Below are 21,549 nucleotides of genomic sequence, written 5' to 3'. Positions count from 1 at the left end.
TTAATAAAAAGTAGTTTTTGTCATAGATTTCAATGATAGTAGTTAGCTACTAACTAGTGATTGGTTGGGTCTAATTGAGAATTATTTTTGTCTAGGGACCTAGTCGAGATTTATGTATAGTTGGGTGACAAATAAGTTCTTTGTAATTAAAAAGGAAAAAAGAAAGTTGAAAATGAGAGGATCTCTCTTTCTATCCAAATTGTTACTCACCCTCTCTCTCTCTCTCTACTGATAACGTTTTAAAATATTTTTTATTTAAAAATATTTTAAATATAATATATTTTTTTAAAAAATTATTTTTAATATAAATATATAAAAAAATATAAAAACTAAAAAATATTAATTCAAAACAAAAAAACATCAAATTTAAATAAAAAAACATTTTAAAACTTACTTTCAAATACCCTCTTACTGTATAGAAAGTAGGAAGAGAAAAGAGTATATTATATTATATTATATATATGCAGTAGTTTTCTCTTCATCCCTCTCTTTGTAGGCGAAAGAAGAGAAAAGTCTGATTTAACTCGCAGAGAGACGAAATACAGAAGCTATAGAAAATCGAAGGCTTCCGTTAATGGCAGTTACCTTTCCTTAAAACGGTACCGTACTCTGTCCTTTCCGCTCCATCCTTGTCTTCTTTCTTTATTATACTTAAATAAATAGATCTCTCTCTCTGTCCGAGATCGAAACGCAGTGCAGCGCCTGTGCTCGGAGTTTTAATTATGTTGCCGAAATTGTAAGTAGATCTTTTTGAAAAGTCCACTCACCAAATGCCGAAGACTTTTTTTTTTTTGGGTTCAGATCTTACCTAGAATTTTTAGTTTTGCATGTTAAAATGCTAAACCCATTCTTAACCTTAATCTTAATCTTAATCTCACTCACTCTCGTTGTTATTTTGTGCCCTAATCTAATCTAATCTATGATCATAGGAAAGGATTGGATTTGATCAGTGCTGTTTTCATTTCATGTTCTAATTCACAAAATTGCCGCATGCATCGCACTTTTGAGTGATTTCCCTATAAGCTTACTCTTATGCCTTTAGTTTTTTTTAGAGGATATAATGTGGAATGTGGAAACTGCACTGCGTGGTATCATTCGTAATTTTTTTCTCCAGGAAGTTGATTTGGTGTTGAAGGGCTGCCAGCTGGGAAGGAGCTTTTAGTTACCGAATTAATTAATTTAGAGGATTAAAAAGCTCAGGAGTCCTTTGATTTTACAAAGTCAAGTGCTGCTCAGGGGGTGATCATTTGAGCTTTTAGACCAACCTATCCTTCAAGATTCAGCGTCCTGGTTCAGGGGGCGACTTGCCCCAAGGCAGTGAGGACATCCATTTTCCTGTAGCTCGAAGGGTAAATTCATCTCATAAAATGATGATCGATGACGATGTTGAGACTGGTAATTTGGGGCCTTACCAAGAAAGGCCAAGGATTTTCCCCAACATGCGAAGCAAACCCTATAATCCATTGGTGAGAAGCCTAATGCTCAATCTCTTATTTGATGACAATTGTTATTGTTTTGTTGTGAGGGGATTATATAGCATAAATATGCGTGTCCACGTGAGCATTCATTAATATCTATTTGGGTGTGGCCTACTTTTTTCGAAGAGGATTTTTCAGTTATTTTGCGCTGTGATGATTTATGATTCTTTTAAATTTAAATCCTTAGTAGAGCAACATTGCTTTTCTTTACATGATTTTGATGCTTGTACTAAATTAACTGTTTTTTGTGCAGATTTTTCGAGTGTTTAAGCGGATAAATGTTCGTGTTCTATTTATACTTCTGCTATTGGGTTTTGGAGGGATCTTTTACATTGGAGCACGTACATCTCCAATCATTGTGTTTGTCTTCACAGTTTGTATCTTCAGCTTCATTTTATCTATATATCTTACCAAATGGGTACTCTCAAAGGATGAGGGACCTCCTGAAATGGTTCAGGTATATCGTCTCTCTTGAATTTAGCTAGAAATGTCAATTCCACTGTGTGCATATAGTCAGTGTATCTCGTTTTTATGTATTGGCTTCATGTCTTGATATCATTAACTTGTTTTCTAGATATCAGATGCAATACGTGATGGAGCAGAAGGCTTCTTTAGGACCCAGTATAGTACTATTTCTAAGATGGCGCTGTTACTGGCGCTGGTGATCCTCTGTATATATCTGTTCCGCAGTACAACACCTCAACAAGAATCTTCTGGCCTTGGAAGGTGATTACATATGTCAAAGTTTGTTGTGAGGTGTTAGTTCCATGTTTTTGTCACATGGTGACAAGTGACCAGTTTTTGTGGTTATATCCTTCTGGTCCAGGTCAACATCTGCATATATCACTGTCGCTGCATTCCTTTTGGGGGCTTTGTGTTCGGGTATTGCAGGTTATGTTGGGATGTGGGTATCGGTACGTGCAAATGTTAGAGTTTCTAGTGCTGCAAGACGGTCAGCTAGAGAGGCATTGCAGGTTGTTCCTTTTACAATCCATTGTCTTCTTGATTGATTGGTGATTTGTATCTTGACTGGAAAATATATTATGCAGATAGCTGTTCGTGCTGGTGGTTTCTCTGCATTGGTGGTGGTTGGCATGGCTGTGATTGGCATAGCCATCCTTTATGCTACATTTTATGTTTGGTTGGGTGTGGATTCCCCTGGTTCAATGAAAGTCACTGATTGTATGTAACAATACCTTCTTCCTAAGTAATTGCTATGACTTTAGCAAATGGAAGCAATTTCACCTTTTTAAATGTTTTTGTGAAAACTGAAGTTTGCTGTTGTCTCATACAACTAAGTTGGAAATGTTTCATGTTGTTCTCTCCCAGTGCCTCTTCTTCTTGTGGGATATGGATTTGGAGCTTCATTTGTCGCACTGTTTGCTCAGTTGGGTGGTGGAATATTCACAAAAGCTGCTGATGTTGGGGCTGATCTTGTTGGAAAAGTGGAGCAGGGAATACCTGAGGATGATCCTAGGAATCCTGCAGTGATTGCAGATTTGGTAAATACCCTTAAATTTTGTAGCTTTCTTATTTGAAGAAGTATGTGTTAGCTCTGCTGCTTGGTTTTGGCTTTCAGCTTAATGTATATAATTTGGGCAAAGCGTGCGTGAAAGCTCAAATTAATAATAAGTACCACATAAATATCTTCTTCTTGTTAATGATTTATGCGGTTTTTCCTTGACTACGTTCTGTTTTCTTGGGTCATGATGTATACTGTGTATCAGTCCAAACTTCTTCTGTAACTAATAAATTGTTGCATGAAAGGTTGGAGACAATGTGGGTGATTGTGCTGCTCGAGGTGCTGATCTTTTTGAAAGTATTGCAGCTGAAATAATCAGTGCCATGATACTTGGGGGAACCATGGCGCAACGTTGCAAAATTGAGGGCAAGTATCTTTACAAATGAAATTCTTACAGTTTCTTCACAAGCATGTCACTGGTTTTGTCCAGGAATGAAATTTACAGAAGTATGAAACTCATAATGTTTTCATTGGTGATATGGTTAAATGATTCTGAGGGTTATAGTCACATGCTCAGCTAACTGGGTTTTATATCTGCATTATACTTAAAGAGAGTGTATTTGCGTTATCAAAGCCTTTGTTGTGTGATGACATGCCTAATTTTGCGAGGCTTTACTTACTCTGGAATTCATTTATGCTTTTTGTTTAAGTCAAGCCATTACGGTTCTTTTGTAACTCACATTCATTTTTTGTGCAGATCCATCTGGCTTCATCTTGTTTCCTCTTGTTGTTCATTCATTTGACCTTGTCATATCTTCCGTTGGAATTCTTTCAATTAGGGGTACTCGTGATTCTAGTGCGAAGTCTCCCATGGAGGACCCAATGGCAATCCTTCAGAAAGGATACTCTATTACAATATTTCTGGCAGTTCTTACATTTGTTGCGGTAAAGATAAATCTTTAAAATTAGATGTGGCCGCGTTCTACTTAACTATTAATCTGCTTTTGATAGTATTTCATCAAGCACTGAAAGCCTGCACTTTCTGTTTTTGATCTCTGTGTGAGTTATGCGATATGATTTTGCTTGTGTTTCGTGCATTGCATATGCTACTTTGCAGTCTACCTATTGGATGCTTTATACAGAACAAGCACCTTCAGCATGGATTCACTTTGCATTGTGTGGATTGGTTGGAATCATCACAGCTTATTTTTTTGTCTGGATCACCAAGTACTATACTGACTACAAGCATGGGCCTGTACGCGCATTGGCTCTTGCTAGCTCCACCGGTCATGGGACTAACATAATTGCAGGAGTTAGTCTGGGCCTTGAAGCAACAGCTCTTCCTGTTCTTGTCATTAGTGTATCTATAATTTCAGCTTTTTGGCTGGGTAACACCTCAGGACTGGTGGATGAGGCTGGAAATCCAACTGGTGGGCTGTTTGGTACAGCTGTGGCCACAATGGGAATGCTCAGCACTGCTGCCTATGTGCTTACTATGGATATGTTTGGCCCTATTGCTGACAATGCTGGTGGAATTGTAGAAATGAGTCAGCAGGTAACTCTTGATCATTGTCTTCATTGAAAATTGTCAATCAAGCAATGACATTCTTCATTTGAATAATCATTGTATAAAAATACATGACATGCAGCCCGAAAGTGTTCGGGAGATTACTGATGTTCTCGATGCTGTTGGGAACACTACAAAAGCTACAACCAAAGGATTTGCCATTGGATCTGCAGCACTGGCATCCTTCCTTCTGTTTAGTGCTTATATGGACGAGGTTGCTACATTTGCTCGTGAACCTTTCACACAGGTAAACCTATTTGCACTTGCATTTTACCATGTTCTGTCTTCATGCTTCAACTCTGAATCTTAGCTTTGCACTTTCATTTGACTGTCAGGTTGATATTGCCATTCCAGAAGTTTTTGTTGGTGGGTTATTGGGTTCAATGCTTATTTTCTTATTCAGTGCATGGGCCTGCTCCGCAGTAGGCCGAACTGCTCAGGAGGTTGTTAAAGAAGTAAGACGGCAATTTATTGAGAGGCCAGGTATCATGGTGAGTATATGTTCCTGCACTAGTTTCTTCTATTATGCTTTGGTGCTGTTATGATGTTCTTTTTTAAAATGCTTGTGACAGGACTACAAGGAGAAACCAGATTATGGTCGCTGTGTTGCTATCGTTGCATCTGCATCTCTGAGAGAGATGATAAAACCTGGTGCCTTGGCTATTATATCTCCTATGGTTGTTGGTAGGCTAATTGCTTGCCATTTGATTTTGTTTCTTTCATTGATCTCTTCTGAGGATTTAGTGAAGTTTGCTTGACATTTGTATTGTTTGCAGGTGTTGTGTTTCGGATCCTGGGGTACTACACAGGACAACCTCTACTCGGGGCTAAAGTTGTTGCTGCCATGCTGATGTTTGCAACAGTTTCTGGTATTCTCATGGCTCTTTTCCTGAACACGGCAGGTGGTGCATGGGATAATGCAAAGAAGTACATCGAGACAGGTGCATATGGAGGCAAAGGGAGTGACTGTCATAAAGCAGCAGTTACTGGAGATACGTAAGTATTGCTATCATTGTCTGATCTTGTCTGAAAACTGGGAAACCTTCTCTTTCCCAAATTATTCAAGAGTCGGGAATAAGTAAAGCGATGGATAGAAATCACTGGTTGGGATTTGTATTTCTGAATCCAGTGAGTTAATTATAATTAAATTGTGGCATTTGTTTTGCATTTGCAGTGTGGGTGACCCATTCAAAGATACTGCTGGACCTTCAATCCATGTCCTCATAAAAATGTTGGCGACAATAACGCTTGTGATGGCACCAGTGTTTCTGTGAGAGTTGTTGGTACCTTTTGCGGTTTAATCAGGAGAATATACAAATGCAGCTAGCACCTAGCAGCAGCCACCACCATGGAGTGGTTAGATATTTTTTGCAAATACACTGATGATGTATATCAAGGTGTGCCCTCGTGATTAGCGACAATGGATTATTTTTCCTGTTTCTTAACCTTCTGAATAAGAGGTGAGATATGTTAGCAGAGAGTGCACGTTTTAAGCTCCAAGTAAATACGACAATTTGTTTTTTTCTTTTTGGTTTGATTCGGGTACTCACGTCAATATATACAGATGATCATTAACTGCTAATTAAGGATTTTTCACAAGTGTTCTTGGGAAGGGCGAATTGTTGCCCTGCAGCCTTCTTACCTGAGAGAGGGAGCCATTGTGGTTGTTGGTTGTTGATTGTTGATTGGATGACAGGTAGGGCTCAGTGCAGATGCGGTTCCCATTAAAGATTGGTTCTAGACTCTATTATTAATTTGTATTCAATGCTTGCAAATTGAAACACCAAGAGTATCAAAATCACACTTGGGGAGGGCCTTCGTCACGGGAATTACTGTTGAGTTCTTTGGTTGAAGACAAAACACGCAACGTTAATGGAGTTTGAGACAGATTATATGGCCTCTTACCTCCTTCAAGATCTGTTCTTAAAACAGGAGGAGACCTCTTCTTTTTCTCTATTACCAATGCAATCATGATAGTTTACTATATAATTATATCCTCAACTTTAAATTTATTCGGTCGTTTTTATTCTGTACGTGTTTTGGGGCTAAGTTGATCACTCATCCATCATGCATGCTGGTGGCTGGCACGATTCAAATCATAATAATACTGAATATGAAAATAAGAAATAACAAAGTTATCCTCTGCAAATAGAAAAACATGCTACTACTAAATAAGAAAATAGAAATATATAATAAAATTTCTAGGGTTAAAATATTTAATTTTTCAGAGAAGCTCGTCCTCCATCAAAATCAAAGGCCACCTACGTTTTTTTTTTTTTTTCCTGTAAATAAAACACTCCTCAGTAAATCTGTTTTCACCCTCGTTTAATTTACTTCAGGGCCCCCAATTTTTACCAGCTAATCAATACAGCACGGGCCTTGGATCAGTTCAATCTAAGCTCTGATCCAATCACCTCTCCACAAAGCCCGAAACCCAATAATATATATTTATACATTCGATCTCCCCTCTGTCGGTCCTTTCCAAAAAATGAAAAGAACCACCATTCCTTATCCCTTGCCTTTCCAAAAAAAACACTCAATTTTAGGGTTTTATCACATCATCTAAGCAAGGATAAGAGGAAGACAAGGGAAGGGTTTTCTCCACTCTTCAAAATCCCAAACGAAAGATAAAGAACTCGATGAAAATGGAACAACCAGCAACACCAAATATTACCCCATCAAAAGACAACAACAGCATCAAAGGCACAAAGAAAAAGCCTCCAACTCCACAAGAGCTGATATCCCATTACCAATCTCAAGGCCTTGACTCTCAAGAAGCATCCATCAAGGTCATCGAAGATCTCCAAAATGTGCTTTTTAGGGTCATAGCTTCTAACAGCAGGGGCAAGAAGGACAAGCTGGCGGGTGAGGCTTCCAGAAAGATTGACGCGGTTAACACAAGAGTGGCTGTTGTTGATATGAAGTTGGACTTAAAGCCTGGCTATGCTGAGACTTTTGCTATTGGGGTTGCTTCTGCTTCTGCTTTTAGAGGTGTTGAGACTGTTTGGCCTCATGTTGTTGGGGGTATTGCTCAGATTTGGAATGCTGTTAGGACTGTCACTAAACCTCCCTCTTCTTCTTCTTGATCATTTCTACTCAGTACTAGTATTTATCAATTTTATTTATTGAATGAATGAATTTCTGTTGTATTGATAGTACAAGGCCTGTTTCTACTCTATTTCTGTGAGGGAAAAAGAATAGAATTTTGGTGCTGATTTTTTTTATATTTGAGCTTGCAGTTGTAGTCTTTTGTAATTTGTGATTTACGTTTTCTTTTTTCTTCGTTGGACTATTGTTTTTGCTACAAAGTTAAACAGGAAGGTTGCATGTTGGAATTTTGGTTTTATTGAGCCCTGCTTAAATTGTTTGTTTCTGATGGTAATTATGGATGCTGCTATATATGTGGCTGTGCAAGGTTCGTTTCTTGAATTTGTTTTGGGGTGAAGATCATTTTTTTAGTCTTTGTATATTCGAGCAGAGGAGGAGCAGTGATAAAATATGTCATGCTCGTTTTCTATGATTGCTTTCCGTTTTACAATGGACATATACCTGGTATGGGTAGTCATATAACCTGTTTCATTTGCTAATGGTATCTCTATATCTTGGGACCCAGAGTTTGCTGCTGGAAACCGCTGCCCCAGAATTCAGTGAAGCTCAATACAGGAGTAGCTGTCCTTAACAATGATTGGGTATTGGTTTGGTTGATATTGTATGAAATGAGGGGGAGGGGGAGTTCATTTTGCGAGTGTCTAAAACCTTTGAGCAATAAATATCCTGCAGAGGCAGCTGCGTATGGCGTGAGTTTGGCTGCAGAGAGTTTGGACGCAGAAGACATTCTCTCTAGTGGCCAATGTTTTGCTTGTTTCAGTTGTCCCCAAGATGTACTGATGAAGAAGTTGCCCATGCCTGAGTAAATTGGCAGCTAGTTTAATCCCTCTAACGTGATTCCTCTCTTAGCTTTTCATGTAATCCATGTGCAGTTTCAGCCCGCATATAATTTCCACCAGAGTTTTCATGATAGACAAAAGACAGGAACTTTACAAGGAATTTGAATTTTGCAACTACATTTTTCTAGGTTGGAAAATCCGAGGTCGTGTTTCTACTATTTTATTTTTGGACGTGTTCTCCAATAGCAATAGTCTTGCCGCCTGATAGAATCTTTAATTTAGAGCAAATCTCTAGAAGGGGCTTACTAGTTTCATCGTAATTTCCTTCAGTAGTTTCCCTTAATGGACCATTGCCCTGTGCGTAAGCTATAGAACAATTTTTTTTTTTAACTACACAATTCAGCAAAAAGCTTTTCTCTATGGGCAAGTATGCAACAAAATCCAATGTTAGGAAGCTTGTCAATTGCACCTAAATTTGGCTTTCGAAATTTATATAACGGATGTATGCAAGAACCAGGAAATGACTAAGAAGCTTGTTTGCCGGGACCGAAAGGAAAACTCCTCTGTCGATTCTATCATTAATTTCCTCGAAACTACTTGCAAGACTTGACTTTGAGCAAACAACATGTGTGCCCCGAAGAATTCTTATTACATATGGGAGACTGTATAGGGAGAAAACAGGTATGTGCTGATCCACTTCAATCTGTTCCTGCTGAATTTGACTCCTCAATTTACTTCTCTTGATCTATGCCCAATTTCCAGTTCTTATCAGCTTATGCTATATTAGTCTCGTACGCCGATATCTGATCCATGTTCTTGCAGCAAAACATTTCAATGGATCGAAACCTGTCTTCTGGGCCATCTGGAAGAACAGGGCAGGCAATAATGATCATGGATGAAAAGGATATCATGATCGAAATACTTCATCGACTACCCTTAAAGTCGTTGTTGATATCCAAATGCGTGTGCAGATTGTGGAACCATCTCATCTCAGATCCTATATTCATATCCAATTATTCGCGTAGAAACCCACAACATCATGTCTCTGGTTTCTTCTTACAAAAATTCTTGTTTCTTGAACAGTACTCGAAACTTGAGTTCATTACATGTGAAGGACAGGATGATGCTGCTCCTGAGCCATCTCTTTGTTTCATTGAAGATGATCAAGGTGTTTGTATACAACATTCCTGCAATGGCCTTCTTCTATGCAGCAGTTTTCGATGCCATGAAGATGATAGGAAGTACTACATCTGTAAACCCACCACTAAGCAATATCACCAACTGCCTAAACCTGGATGCAAGATTGTGTTTGGCATTAACATAGCATATGATCCTACCATATCACCCCATTACAAAATCATATGCGTATGTGACTCCAACGCGATTAAGATGTATGATTCAGCCATAGGATCATGGAGAGTCTCAGGAAATCATCAAGTTTTTTCCCATGTTTTGTTGTTCAATCGAGGTGTCTTTCTGAACCGTGCATTGCATTGGATTAGCAGAGGAGCCTTGGCACTTCGATTTGATATTGAACAAGAGCGTATGCTCACAATGCCAATGCCTCCAATCCCTGAGGGGCGGTCAGAAAGGAGATTGGGATATTTCGGTGAATCGGGAGGGCATCTATGTCTCATTGAGATATATGGTCCTATAACTACTTGCTTTGATGTGATGAGGATGGAGAGTGACTATTCAGGCTGGTCGGTGAGGTACCGTGTTGATCTTTCTAGAATAGCGTCTTCCTTTCCATCAATGGCGAGGAACAATGTGCAGGACATCCATCGTTACTTGTTCTCTATACTGCATCTAGCTGACAGATCACAAGTAGGAGAAGATGAATCATCCATGTGGCTGCATATTCCAGGCACATTCATCTCCTACAACCTTAAAGATGGAAAATGGAGCAAGCTTCAAAGTATTTTACATCAAATAAACAAGATTGAAGAAGGTATGGGATTATGGCATTCATGGGAGGGAGTCCATCCATATACCAATACTCTTTGTTACTTTTGATTTGTCTTTAATCACTTTCATAAACGACTACTAAATAAGTCTAATTACAAGCTAGCTAGCTAGTTTCATTACTTGATTTGATATGCTACACACGCACGCACGCACGCAGAGATTAATCAACTTTTGATTTGATCTTAGTAGTTAGACTGTTTTCATCCCATGTTGTTTCAGTTTCTGGAGTTTCTTGTCGCTATTATTCCATTTATGGCAAATAATGAACAGTAGAAGCTTTCTTTCACGTGTGATTGCTCTGTTGCTCTGTATATATATATATATATATATATATATATATATATATATATCATCAATCATCAATGTGCAGCAACAAAAGTGTGAAATCCACAGGTCTCCATTTTAGTGATCAATACGGCCGGCGGTAAGAACATGAAAGCCCCACAAATGCATCGAATTTGGCAGGTCTGCAACATCCACCACAAAAAAAAAGATACAATCATGATAAATAAATAAAAATCAATTTAAATTACGAAACAAACTTACAGCAGCTGGTGCGTTTTCCTAGCCCACCAGAAAACTGCATGTTTTCCTATTAATTAATTTACATCAATATTTAACAAAGCCATGTAGAGATATTATCAATTACTGATCAATACAGAGTAAAACTTGCATTAATATATAGCACTTCATGTGATTTAATTTATTAACTTAGACATTATATATTTTACTTTTAAGATACATGGGTAATTTTTGGATCGAGTTCAATCGAGCCTACTACATGATATTTTATACCATGTAGACACCTAATATATCTTATTATAACTAAGATATTTATATGAAATATATTAAAATTTAGATGTTTTTTAAGATATTTATTATAAAAAAATTAAAGAAATAAATAATTTTAACAATACGAACTCATAAATTAAAAATTCATGAACAATGTTAGAAGCATCTGGGCTTTAGCAGGATGACAGAGAGAAAAGGAGAGGATTTAATTGCTTACAAAGCAAACCCAATCTTTGATTTCTTGCAACGAAATGTAATTAAGAGGACTTGATTAGCCTTTCCCCATCAACTGTGAGATATTTCTTGTTTCTTGCACAAATAAGAAAATTGATTTCAAGAAACGAATAGTTGAAGAGAGAGACATTAGGTCTTGGAAACATCTAGAGATGCTTGAAATATCATTAGCAGCAAGAATTTTATGGGTTTTTGCATTTAGCATTTTTTTAGTTGGAGCTTTTATCGAACACCGTGTGTCGGTTGTCATTAAAGGATTCTCAAAACCAAACCCAAAGCAATATTGTCTAGCTCTGATATCATAACTAAAACCCTCTCTAGTCTTAGACATCCAGATCTATCTCCCATGTTGTTGCAGGTGTTTGTCAAAACAATGGTGTTCTTTGATAGACAGCAACGAGTTCTTGTAATTAATGGTTTGGTGTGTTTAAGAAACTATGATGATGGGGATGTTGCTGCACCCAATCAATCAACACAGATGATCATAAACTGTTGTTTGAAACATTGTATAGGCTAAGCCCTAGCTTTTAGAAGAGGTGTACGGAAATCAGGGTGACCAGACGAAGCAGGAAAGTCCTTGCGTGTATAGCATGGATCAAAACCCACTTCAGAAATCAATTTCAGAAAAGGACCCAATCAATAAATATCAGTCCTTGCGTGTAGAGTCCTTGATTGATGGATTTATATTAAATGGAAAATATTGTTGAAATCATCTATATATAAAAGCGAATTAAGTGGAAAAAAGGTCATGTATGCTGCTTTCTATGAATAGTGGTCAGTACGTACCATATGACAAAATCATTATCTATGTATGTACATGCATGTTAGATATTATGAGGTATATTCAGGATTGTAATCTCTTTCCTTAAATATAATCAAGAGATATATGTATCCCATGAATTATTATTCATAAGAGTAATTTATTGACTATATATAGAATTTAATAACTTTCTTACTATATGTATTGTCGATCTTTCCACTTTATTTTGTGTGCTATTGTTTTTTTTTTTATTTTCCCTTAATTTTAGTGAAATAAAGTAGTTCTTAATTGTACTGTGATGTTTTTTTCTTACCGTGCTTTATTATTAATGTTTTCTTAGGATATTTAATTCCTCACATTAATTAATAATGTGCCCGATGCTACCAAGGTTTAATTCTTATATTGCCTAGCTCTCGCAACCTGTTTTTATAAATGAAAAACAGGTCTGTCCTTAATTAATTAGCTTTAATTAGTACTGGTCCAATGAGCATTTATATATGAAATTGCTTAAATTAATCTTTGGGAGGATAGAAAAGAAAAGAAAGAATTCTCTTATTTAATTGGAGCAGTGATTTAAGATTCTTGGGCATTTCTTTGGGTTCTACCTAACCATTCACCCACGATGTTATTAGTCAACAATACGTGAAAGACAAAATAAGGTGAAGAAGAAGACATGAGTCTTGTCTTCTTCATCAATGAGTTTGATATTATGGAGGGGGTGAATGAACGACCAGGCCCAAACATGTCGTCCTTAGCAGAAACTGGATTGCCAGTATTGGGCTGTATGAAAAGCCCATTATGATCAACCTACATGAGAGGCCCGTCCGTTATTTCTTATTTGGGGATAACACCTCCGTGTCCGGTCCAAGAAACAGACGGACTTGTGCACTTTGTATTGATTTGCCAGAGAGAGGATCAACATTTGCATGCCACAAAAACTCCAATCTGTATGTGCGCGTACGTGTCCTCTATCATATATAGAAAATTCTATAGAAAGGCGCGCGGTTGAGCAGTCGAAAATGGTGGAGATTCCGCCATAACCGACGAAGCTTTTAAAATAGGCGCGTGGTGGAACATACATTAATGCTTTTGGATTTTCAGATTCTTTCACCACATCGATCGTTCCTTTGAATCTATACAGCCTCTCTCTCTCTCTCTCTATATATATATATATATATAACACCTGGTACCATACAAATCAACCAAACTTCAGAAGGTCATTAATTTGTTCCTTCTCTTGCAGGAGAAAAAAAAATTTCCAAACTGATCAATTCTTGGCTCAAATCAAGGAGCTAGCCAGTACCATGCATGTTTTCACAAATCAATGTCCAGTATCATGATTCTTTTCTTCTAACGTTTTTGCAACACTTTAATTATTATTATTAATTTGTTTTTGTTTTCAGAAACTTAATTAATTGTATTAATTATTCTTAATGCACATATATAATTTAATCATTCGTACGTGATGATCGATTGAATGTGTGTGTGTGTGTGTATTCTCAGCATGCATGCAAAATCTTCTTGCATTGAGTTTATAATCAATTATTAATCCACCATGGATATTGTATGCAAGAAATCTCAATCAACCACAAACCTTCGAAAGATGGTTCACATTGCCACCAGGCCAAAGAAAATTCTCCAACTATGGCTATGGTACTGGGCTCCTCAATATTACAGAGAGAACCCCAAGGAATCTTTGCTAGTCGGATCAAAATTCTCGACAGGCGGCAAACTGGTCGCCAAAGGGGCGAGTGCTCCTGAAAAGGTGCCAAGAGGTTTTCTAGCGGTGTACGTGGGGGCAGAGCAACGGAGGTTTGTGATTCCATTGAGCTGTTTGTCAACGCCAGAATTTGTGGGTTTGATGGATAAAGTTGCTGAGGAATTTGGTTATGACAGTCAAGGTACTGGGCTACATATTCCATGCGAAGAGGAAGACTTTGAGGAAATACTGCTAAGATGCTTGAGATTACAAAGGGACAAGGCTTCTTCCAAGAGCAGGATCAAGAGGAGCAACACATCGTCTTGAATCAAAGGTAAAATTTGCATGCGTGATCAATATATCTATATGTTCATGTAATTGGTCGACAGCAAATATCTCCGTGAAAACCAATGATATATGTTGTCTCTTGCACGAACATTTAATTGATTAATGTGCCGCTACGGGCGTCAGGCCGGTGGAAGTGGCAAGAGCCCAAAGACAAACATGGAACAGCCAAATTCACGATCGCATGGCCTGATTAGATGAGGCAACTTTGGAAAATCCCTTATTTACGTATTGCAACTCTCTAGCTAGCTAGCTAGCTACTTGTTGCTGGCTACCATAATTATCCAATCACCGCCTCTGTTATCTATCGAAGTGTAAACTACTTCTGTTATTAGAATAGATATAGTAAATCTCAGCTTCTTAGTATCTCATATGTTTGGATAGGCATTTAGTTGATTAAGTTTTCAATTCCTCAAGAACAGAACTCAATTGAGTGACCCAATTAATCTCTAGCTATTTATGAGTTGGTTATATATATTCTATAACGAATATATATATATATATATAATCTTTTCTGATTAATGAACGTGAAAGAAACATTATATTCTCCTCCTGTAACATCATTCTATCATGGGTATCAGAGCATTATTCTACTGATCTCTTATTGATTCTTTCTTCTTTTTTCTTGTCTTCTTCCCGATTCCCTCTTGGCTATATATAAACATCGATATGAACACCCAATCCAACTCGAAACTCCTCACGCCATTGAGGTCCTCTCCTCCTCATCACCATCAATATCTTTGCTCAAGCACCTCTCAAACTCATCTCTACCAACTACATCTCATGGAAACTCTCATAATTGGATATGATCTTTTAGGATATATTGATGGATCCACACCTTGTCTACCAAAAACTATAACTGTCAACAACATTACCACGACAAATCCTTCTACAAATTTTGGATTCGTCAGGATCAACTAATTCGTAATGCCTTGATTGGCTCTCTCTGGTCTCCTACCATTATATCCTTCATCGCACGAGCATGAACTTCTCACTCAAGAAGTATGGACAATTCTTGCCAATAGGCATGCCAAACCTTCTTGTGGGCGCATCAAACAAGTTAAAAATCAATTAAAGAATCTGTCGAAAGGCACTATATATGACCACAACTGAGTATCTTCATTATGTCAAAGTCCGTGCTGATGAACCGGCTCTACTAGGTGCACTAATGGATGACGAAGATCTCACAGACAAGATATTGGATGGACTGGGAAATGACTGCAAAGAACTTGTTCGAGCGGTTCAAGCTCGTGACACATCCATTTCCTTTGATGAGCTTCACGAGAAGCTACTCTCTTTCGAAGCATCTACTTCAGCACCCATAAATGTAGAAGCATGCAGCACATCTTCCAATTACTACAAATCCAACACAAAGAACCAATCCTACTTGGCGTCAACTCTTACTGGCATCCCTCTTATTCCTCTCCGGCTGGTGGAATAAATTGGCGTTTCCCAAATACCAACAATGGAAGTCCTCCCCAGCTTCCCAATCCAAGACCTCAATATCACAACAACCACACTCCTCCACGACCATTTTAAGGGTTCTATTAAATTTGTGGCATTCAGGGATACACATCCAAGAAATGTCCTTCTTTCAGGTGATTCAAGTTCCATCATCCACCTTGGGATCTTCACCATCTAATAATTCGACAACCTCTTGGCAACCCCAAGCCAATATTGTTGCTGTCAATAACGCCTCACAGATCTAACCTTGGCATCTGCACCATCTAATAATTCTCATCATGTCACGGCAGACTTGAACAATTATATATCTCTTCATTCACCCTACAAAGGATTTGATGATGTTATGATGATTAGAGATGGTACAACTCTCTCCATCACACACACGGCCGATTCTACCACCTTTTCCTCTCTAAACTCCAAATTTACCCTTAATAATGTTCCTTGTGTCCCCAACATGACAAAAAATTTAATTTCCATTTCTAAGTTTTGCACTACTTACAATGCATCGGTTGAACTCTTACCCTCTTCTTTTTCTTTTTTATAATTAGACATAGTTCTACATTAGGATTTAGTCCAACGGGTTGATGTGTTTGCTGAACTTGACTATATCAGCAAAAAGATTAATTTTTTTCTAAAAAAAAATAATGTTTTTTTTTTATAAAAAAAAGTAGGGGCTTTTTGCTTAAAAATATATATATATATATAGTTGCTTGCAGCTGAATTAATATCGCTGATCAGTTGTTGCCAGTACTGTCGCTGAACTATGCAGGGTCTGTTCACTTGTATATATGATCAGAACTTTGTGTTCCTGTATCCAATTAACCTTGTAGTAGACGTCTATTATGACAATATTGGTGTAACTCAATTGAGCTCCAATCCAGTATTTCAATATTCTCCAATGAAGCATGTTGTTGTTGTTGATTACCATTTTCTTCGTGACCAAGCTTAGTTAGTCTGGTACGTACTCTACGGGTAGCCCATGTTTAAATCCTCTAATATTGACTAGCTGCTAGCTTCTTAATTACGTACCAAGCCTTTATTTCCTTGTTCACAATTTTATAATTAATAATTTCAAGGACAAGATTGATTAATGGCCTCTCTACACGATCCGATCTTGATCGAGGGGGTTATAATTAGAATCGTATATATTAATTAATTAGCTGTTTAAAATCTCATCAGTACTATCTCAATATATATATATTATTTAGAAATGCATTTAGTTGATTAAGTCTTCCTGATCAAGAATATATATATATATATAGGGTACTCAATTAATCCATCATTATCATCGTCTCCAACCAGCATAATAAAAAATCTTAAATCTCATTTCAATAGTACTAAACTATTCAAAATATATTGTAATTAAAATTGAAAATATCATTCAATTAATTCTTTCCATAATCTCAATATATAGCGCATTGCTTAATTTCATTACTAGCATCCAAATTAATGACACCTAATTAATATATATGTACATTAATAAATAATCCAAGCTGTTTAACCATTACTAATTACTAGCTAGCTAGTAGTAACCATAATTGTAAATTGGCATGCATGTTCCAAATATAGTAATTAATCTGCAAAATGACCAATTAATTAATACAGAAAATGACCAGAGTGTGAGTGTGCTACGTACGTACGTGGATATATACGCAAAACTCCAAAAAATCAAATTGAAGTCCTAAAAATCCAAAATACTTTGCTCTAAATTAAATACATGGTACGTACGTAGTTACAAGTACGATGCATATATACTACTTTGTATTATCATCACATTTATACTGCTATCCGAATATATGTAATATATATGTAGCCAGTAACAGCTATGTATATATATTATCTTAATTTTGATCAACATATATAATATAAATCTACCAGCTTAATTATTCGATCCTAATTAGAAATTGATACTCCTCTCTAACTGTATTCGTTGTAGCTGGAATCTCCTCTCTCAAAAAGAAAGCAAATTAAAGCAAGTAGCCTCTAAGAAGAGAAAAAGGACGGGTCTTCGGTGATCCTGTGTAAATGTTGTTGATCATCTACACATTTGTGGATGATGAGAAGGTGTTAGCTCACAATCTGGTGATTGTGAGTAACAACCAATCATCTCCTTGGCCGTCGACTCTGCATTAACAGGCCCTAACTCATGCAACAAGTAAACATCTTTCTTCTCTTCAACTACCTTCAAGATCTTCTCAAACACAGGAACTTCACATGGTATCTTTAACACTCCCTCTTGTTGAAACCCAAACTCCTCTTCGGCCTCTCGCAATAGAATTCCAAAGGCTTGGTGACCCAAGTACTCTGTAGGGATGATATACCTCTTCAACTCCTTGCCAACACAAACAGCAAGGTACCCTTTGGGAACAGCATCATTTGAGGACGCTGCTGCTGACGATGACAAATCTGTGAAGGAGAGTGTTCTCTTTAAGAACTTGATACTCTTGCTGGCATTGCTGCTGCTGCTGCTGCTGTTGTTGTTGCTGCTGCTGCTGATGTTTTTGGGTGCATTTGCTGCCTTTCTCCACTTCTTAAGGATCTGCTGAAGCCGAACAATGTCGCTGATCTTGTTAGACTTCTTTGGATGATCCATGAGAGAGAGAGATAATAATTTTCTTTGTTAGTGTTTGCTAGAGGGAATATGTCACAAGTGGTGGGTGGTGGTGGTGTTTAAAGAAGCCATATATATATATATAGATGCTTGATGTAATGATTTTGCAGAGTATTTAATTCCCATATATGCAGTAATTAAATATGATAAATCATTGGAGTTAGGGACGTCGGTTAGTAAGTGCAACTGTCTCACTCAAGAATCAATCAAAGCAGCTACACTTTTTACTCTCTCTTTGTTTAATCCCCCAAGACCCAGATGATTACTTTCCACTTTCTTCCATTTAAATTTTAACCAATTCAACCTAACTATAAGCTCCTCTCTAATAAATAAATCAAAAAAATACATTGTGGGTATGTATTATTTATTGCAATTAATTTGTTTCTGAAGCAGCCTGCCTCAACATTGCTAGCACACAAGCATCTAACTTTTCATATATATATATATATATATATATGTATTTATGTGTGTGTGTGTGTGTGCATTAATGCTGTCAACTTGATTGATTTCCTATTGGGTATCGGCAAATAGAAAGAACTTTTATTAAATGTTGTCAACAGAAACAATTTTGTATCTGTTTATTGGATTTGGGGCTGCCTTGAAGATCGTGGAAGATGGCATCAATCATGTGAAATGCTCAATATTTTATTATGGTTACCGATCAAGAGGATACAATAATAAATAAGCAAGCAAGCTAGGAATTGCTATTGGCACACACAGGAACAGCTTTTTCTAGTTTTGTACATGAAATGTTCGAATTATCCTCTAAAACCTAAGACCTCTCTTATTCACATCAACCTATCTTTATCCTCCCTCCCTCCTCTGTTTTCCAACCTGGAAAAAATGATAGTGAATGGTCTAAAGGATTTGGCAACTCCCAATATTATTGTACGTAGAGAATATCATTTTCTTTTTCCCTGGATATTTTCTCACTTTCTTCCTATCGAAAATAATCTCCTTCAAGTGAGTAAAAGAAAACGGCTTTGCGCACCTACGTACTATATAATGTATACGTCATACATTCTCTGCACACCCAGAAAAAGGGCACCCCTCTCCTACATTGGATTCCAATGATTTCCTTTTTGGTCTTTGATTGAATATATAGATGGTGGTAATTTTGGGAAATGAAGAAATCATATACTGCGAGATGAGAATGGTGGCTGGTGGTCCAGTTTGTCTGAGATGCATGGTCTTGCGTATTAACAATAGTTTAATTTTACATGGATAAAGTAAGCGCGCGCGGGCATGTATATATATATATATGTATATGTCTACACACACACACACATATATATATACACATATAATATCACAATTATTCGGACATATATAGAAACAGGACAATGCAAGGAGCCTCTTGTGAGATTAGCATAAATGGTTAATTTATGGTTTCTTAAAAATCTCAGCTGATAGCAAAACTGAAAATTTATTTGTAAAAGTTGCATAGTACGTTTCATGGAGATTTTAAAATTACAATGATAGATATATTTTTCGAGTCTTTTAATTCACAATTAATCGCGTATATTCTCAATAAACCATACTATTTTTATAAATAAGTTTTTAATTGTGCTATTTTAATAAAGTCCTTGTCTTTCGCTGTGCTAATTTTTTTTTTATAAAAAAAACGACCTGTGTATGCTTCGAAATCTTCGTTAGAAGTAATGAAGTTTAATTAATTGATGAGGTCAACTTCGGGTACGTCTCCGTTCACACATTCTTGATATATATATATATATATATATAGCTGGGTTAGAGGGAGGGAGGAAGGACGTGGAGCAAATAAGGAAATGGAATGTGGATTCCTTGGGCCCATTTTGACTAAATAAATAGATAATGGGGTGATTATTATTCGGTCAATGGTCAAAGAAACTGCATAAATCGTACGCTCTTATTGGAGTTGGGTACGGGGTTAATTTGTTTTATTGTATTAAATTAATCTTTTTTTTTTGTTTATTGATATGAATCCACATGGAAGAGCTTAATTAATTAAGAGTGTTAAAGAGTGGTGCTTGGCTCGTCATGAGCCATGAAGCAGCATGTCTTGGAGATGAGATTTATAGTAGTTAATCTTCTTCATCACATGCGCATGCATGGCCTTCGCGCGCCCAAGAGTAGTCAAATTAATTAGATATCTGCAAGAGAAATATCCATTGTTTTTGCCTAATTACGTACGTACTAGCTAATTGATGATGGTCAAGACTTATTATTATTATTATTATTAGATCAAATTGATGAAATCAATATACAATCACATGGTTGACAAATCAGAGGATATATTCGATGTGGAAAATATTTAACGCATGCAATGCATGGCAGGTACGGTACTGTAGCTAAACGACGTGCAACCATATATAGAAAATTAGGAACAGATAGCTAGATAGTAGTGTACGTACCTATTTACAATATCCAATATTCAACTGGATCGGGGAAATGTTTGTAGGGAATTCCGACCGGTGATGTTCTGATATTTGCCTATAGGAGGTAAAGCACACTGACACAATATTTAACGTGGTTCGGCAAACCGCCTACATCCACGGGAGAAGCCATTTGATTATATAGGGAGAGAACAAGATTTACAACAATAGAGGAGGAGGAATCATCCTCTCTTTAGCAACTCTCAACCTCACTCTATTTCTCTCTTCTCAGTGCTGCAATGGCAGCTACTGCTGGCTGCCTTGGCAGCCCACTCTCTCCTACATCTCTCACATCTTTGGCTCTACTCTCTTCTCTTACCTCTCTCATTTTGCTCTCTAATGTATGCCTCTATTTATAGGCATCCATGGCAGCTCCTCTTGCTCTTTTGTCAACAATGGTGGCTGCCAAACTTACCAAACTTTGACATTAGACAATGGTTGTTGGCTGCCACCAACAACCCACCATTGTAGCCATCTTCTTTGACAATGGCAGCCACATAATTGGCAATATTCCAACAATCACCCCCTTTGCCATTTATGTGGGCAATTGTCCTCTTGCTTCTTCAGCACACGCTTGCATCCTGCAGCTCTTCGAAGCTTACCATTCCGAGAGCGTCTTTGGCCAAGTTTCCAGGTACTTGCCAAACCTTTCAATCGCCAGAGTCATCCAAGCACCCCTTTGCTCACTCCAAAGGATCACTTCAACCAGATGGTTTGTCATATCTCATCTGAAGAGTGTTTAACGCTTGTCTCTGGAACAACATCCCCCTTCAAGCATATCAACCATGCTTGGCCCGGAATGATTTATCAAGCCTTACACCAAGGCTTACAACACCCCCTCAAACGGATATTTCCAAGTGCGACAGTC

General features: G+C 37.3%; 5 protein-coding genes across 6 annotated transcripts; 4 read left to right on the top strand and 1 right to left on the bottom strand.

Moving 5' to 3' along the window:
* The first annotated feature begins 432 nt into the window (after nucleotides 1-432).
* On the top strand, nucleotides 433-6,106 carry LOC7469460 (pyrophosphate-energized membrane proton pump 2). Of its 2 annotated transcripts, XM_024609283.2 has the most exons (16): nucleotides 461-599; nucleotides 695-736; nucleotides 1,115-1,466; nucleotides 1,732-1,935; nucleotides 2,053-2,204; nucleotides 2,305-2,452; nucleotides 2,528-2,660; nucleotides 2,808-2,980; nucleotides 3,246-3,366; nucleotides 3,698-3,885; nucleotides 4,058-4,495; nucleotides 4,590-4,754; nucleotides 4,843-4,998; nucleotides 5,080-5,191; nucleotides 5,284-5,503; nucleotides 5,682-6,106. In XM_024609283.2, the coding sequence occupies exons 3-16, from the start codon at nucleotides 1,368-1,370 to the stop codon at nucleotides 5,779-5,781; spliced, it is 2,409 nt and encodes an 802-aa protein (XP_024465051.1). In that variant the 5' UTR covers nucleotides 461-599; nucleotides 695-736; nucleotides 1,115-1,367; the 3' UTR covers nucleotides 5,782-6,106. The 2 variants fall into 2 exon arrangements, with proteins under 2 accessions (XP_024465050.1, XP_024465051.1); XM_024609282.2 differs by lacking the exon at nucleotides 695-736 and having other exon boundaries at nucleotides 433-599.
* Nucleotides 6,107-6,970: 864 nt separating this feature from the next.
* On the top strand, nucleotides 6,971-7,853 carry LOC7469461 (uncharacterized). Its single transcript, XM_024609284.2, has one exon. The coding sequence runs from the start codon at nucleotides 7,147-7,149 to the stop codon at nucleotides 7,591-7,593; it is 447 nt and encodes a 148-aa protein (XP_024465052.1). The 5' UTR covers nucleotides 6,971-7,146; the 3' UTR covers nucleotides 7,594-7,853.
* A 153-nt stretch (nucleotides 7,854-8,006) lies between these two features.
* LOC7469462 (F-box protein At5g07610) lies at nucleotides 8,007-10,648 on the top strand. The gene is made up of 2 exons (XM_002315333.4): nucleotides 8,007-9,075; nucleotides 9,217-10,648. Exons 1-2 carry the CDS (start codon nucleotides 9,049-9,051, stop codon nucleotides 10,408-10,410), a joined length of 1,221 nt encoding a protein of 406 aa, XP_002315369.1. The 5' UTR covers nucleotides 8,007-9,048; the 3' UTR covers nucleotides 10,411-10,648.
* A 2,713-nt stretch (nucleotides 10,649-13,361) lies between these two features.
* LOC7469463 (auxin-responsive protein SAUR22) lies at nucleotides 13,362-14,558 on the top strand. The gene is made up of 2 exons (XM_002315334.3): nucleotides 13,362-14,181; nucleotides 14,319-14,558. The coding sequence occupies exon 1, from the start codon at nucleotides 13,704-13,706 to the stop codon at nucleotides 14,172-14,174; it is 471 nt and encodes a 156-aa protein (XP_002315370.2). The 5' UTR covers nucleotides 13,362-13,703; the 3' UTR covers nucleotides 14,175-14,181; nucleotides 14,319-14,558.
* A 2,773-nt stretch (nucleotides 14,559-17,331) lies between these two features.
* On the bottom strand, nucleotides 17,332-18,541 carry LOC7469464 (protein SMALL AUXIN UP-REGULATED RNA 9). Its single transcript, XM_002316394.3, has one exon. It carries the CDS (start codon nucleotides 18,247-18,249, stop codon nucleotides 17,692-17,694), a length of 558 nt encoding a protein of 185 aa, XP_002316430.1. The 5' UTR covers nucleotides 18,250-18,541; the 3' UTR covers nucleotides 17,332-17,691.
* Between the last annotated feature and the right edge of the window lie 3,008 nt (nucleotides 18,542-21,549).

This window comes from Populus trichocarpa, chromosome 10 (assembly GCF_000002775.5).
Source record: "Populus trichocarpa isolate Nisqually-1 chromosome 10, P.trichocarpa_v4.1, whole genome shotgun sequence".
Lineage (NCBI taxonomy): Eukaryota > Viridiplantae > Streptophyta > Magnoliopsida > Malpighiales > Salicaceae > Populus > Populus trichocarpa.
This window is presented reverse-complemented; position numbering and strand designations above follow the sequence as displayed.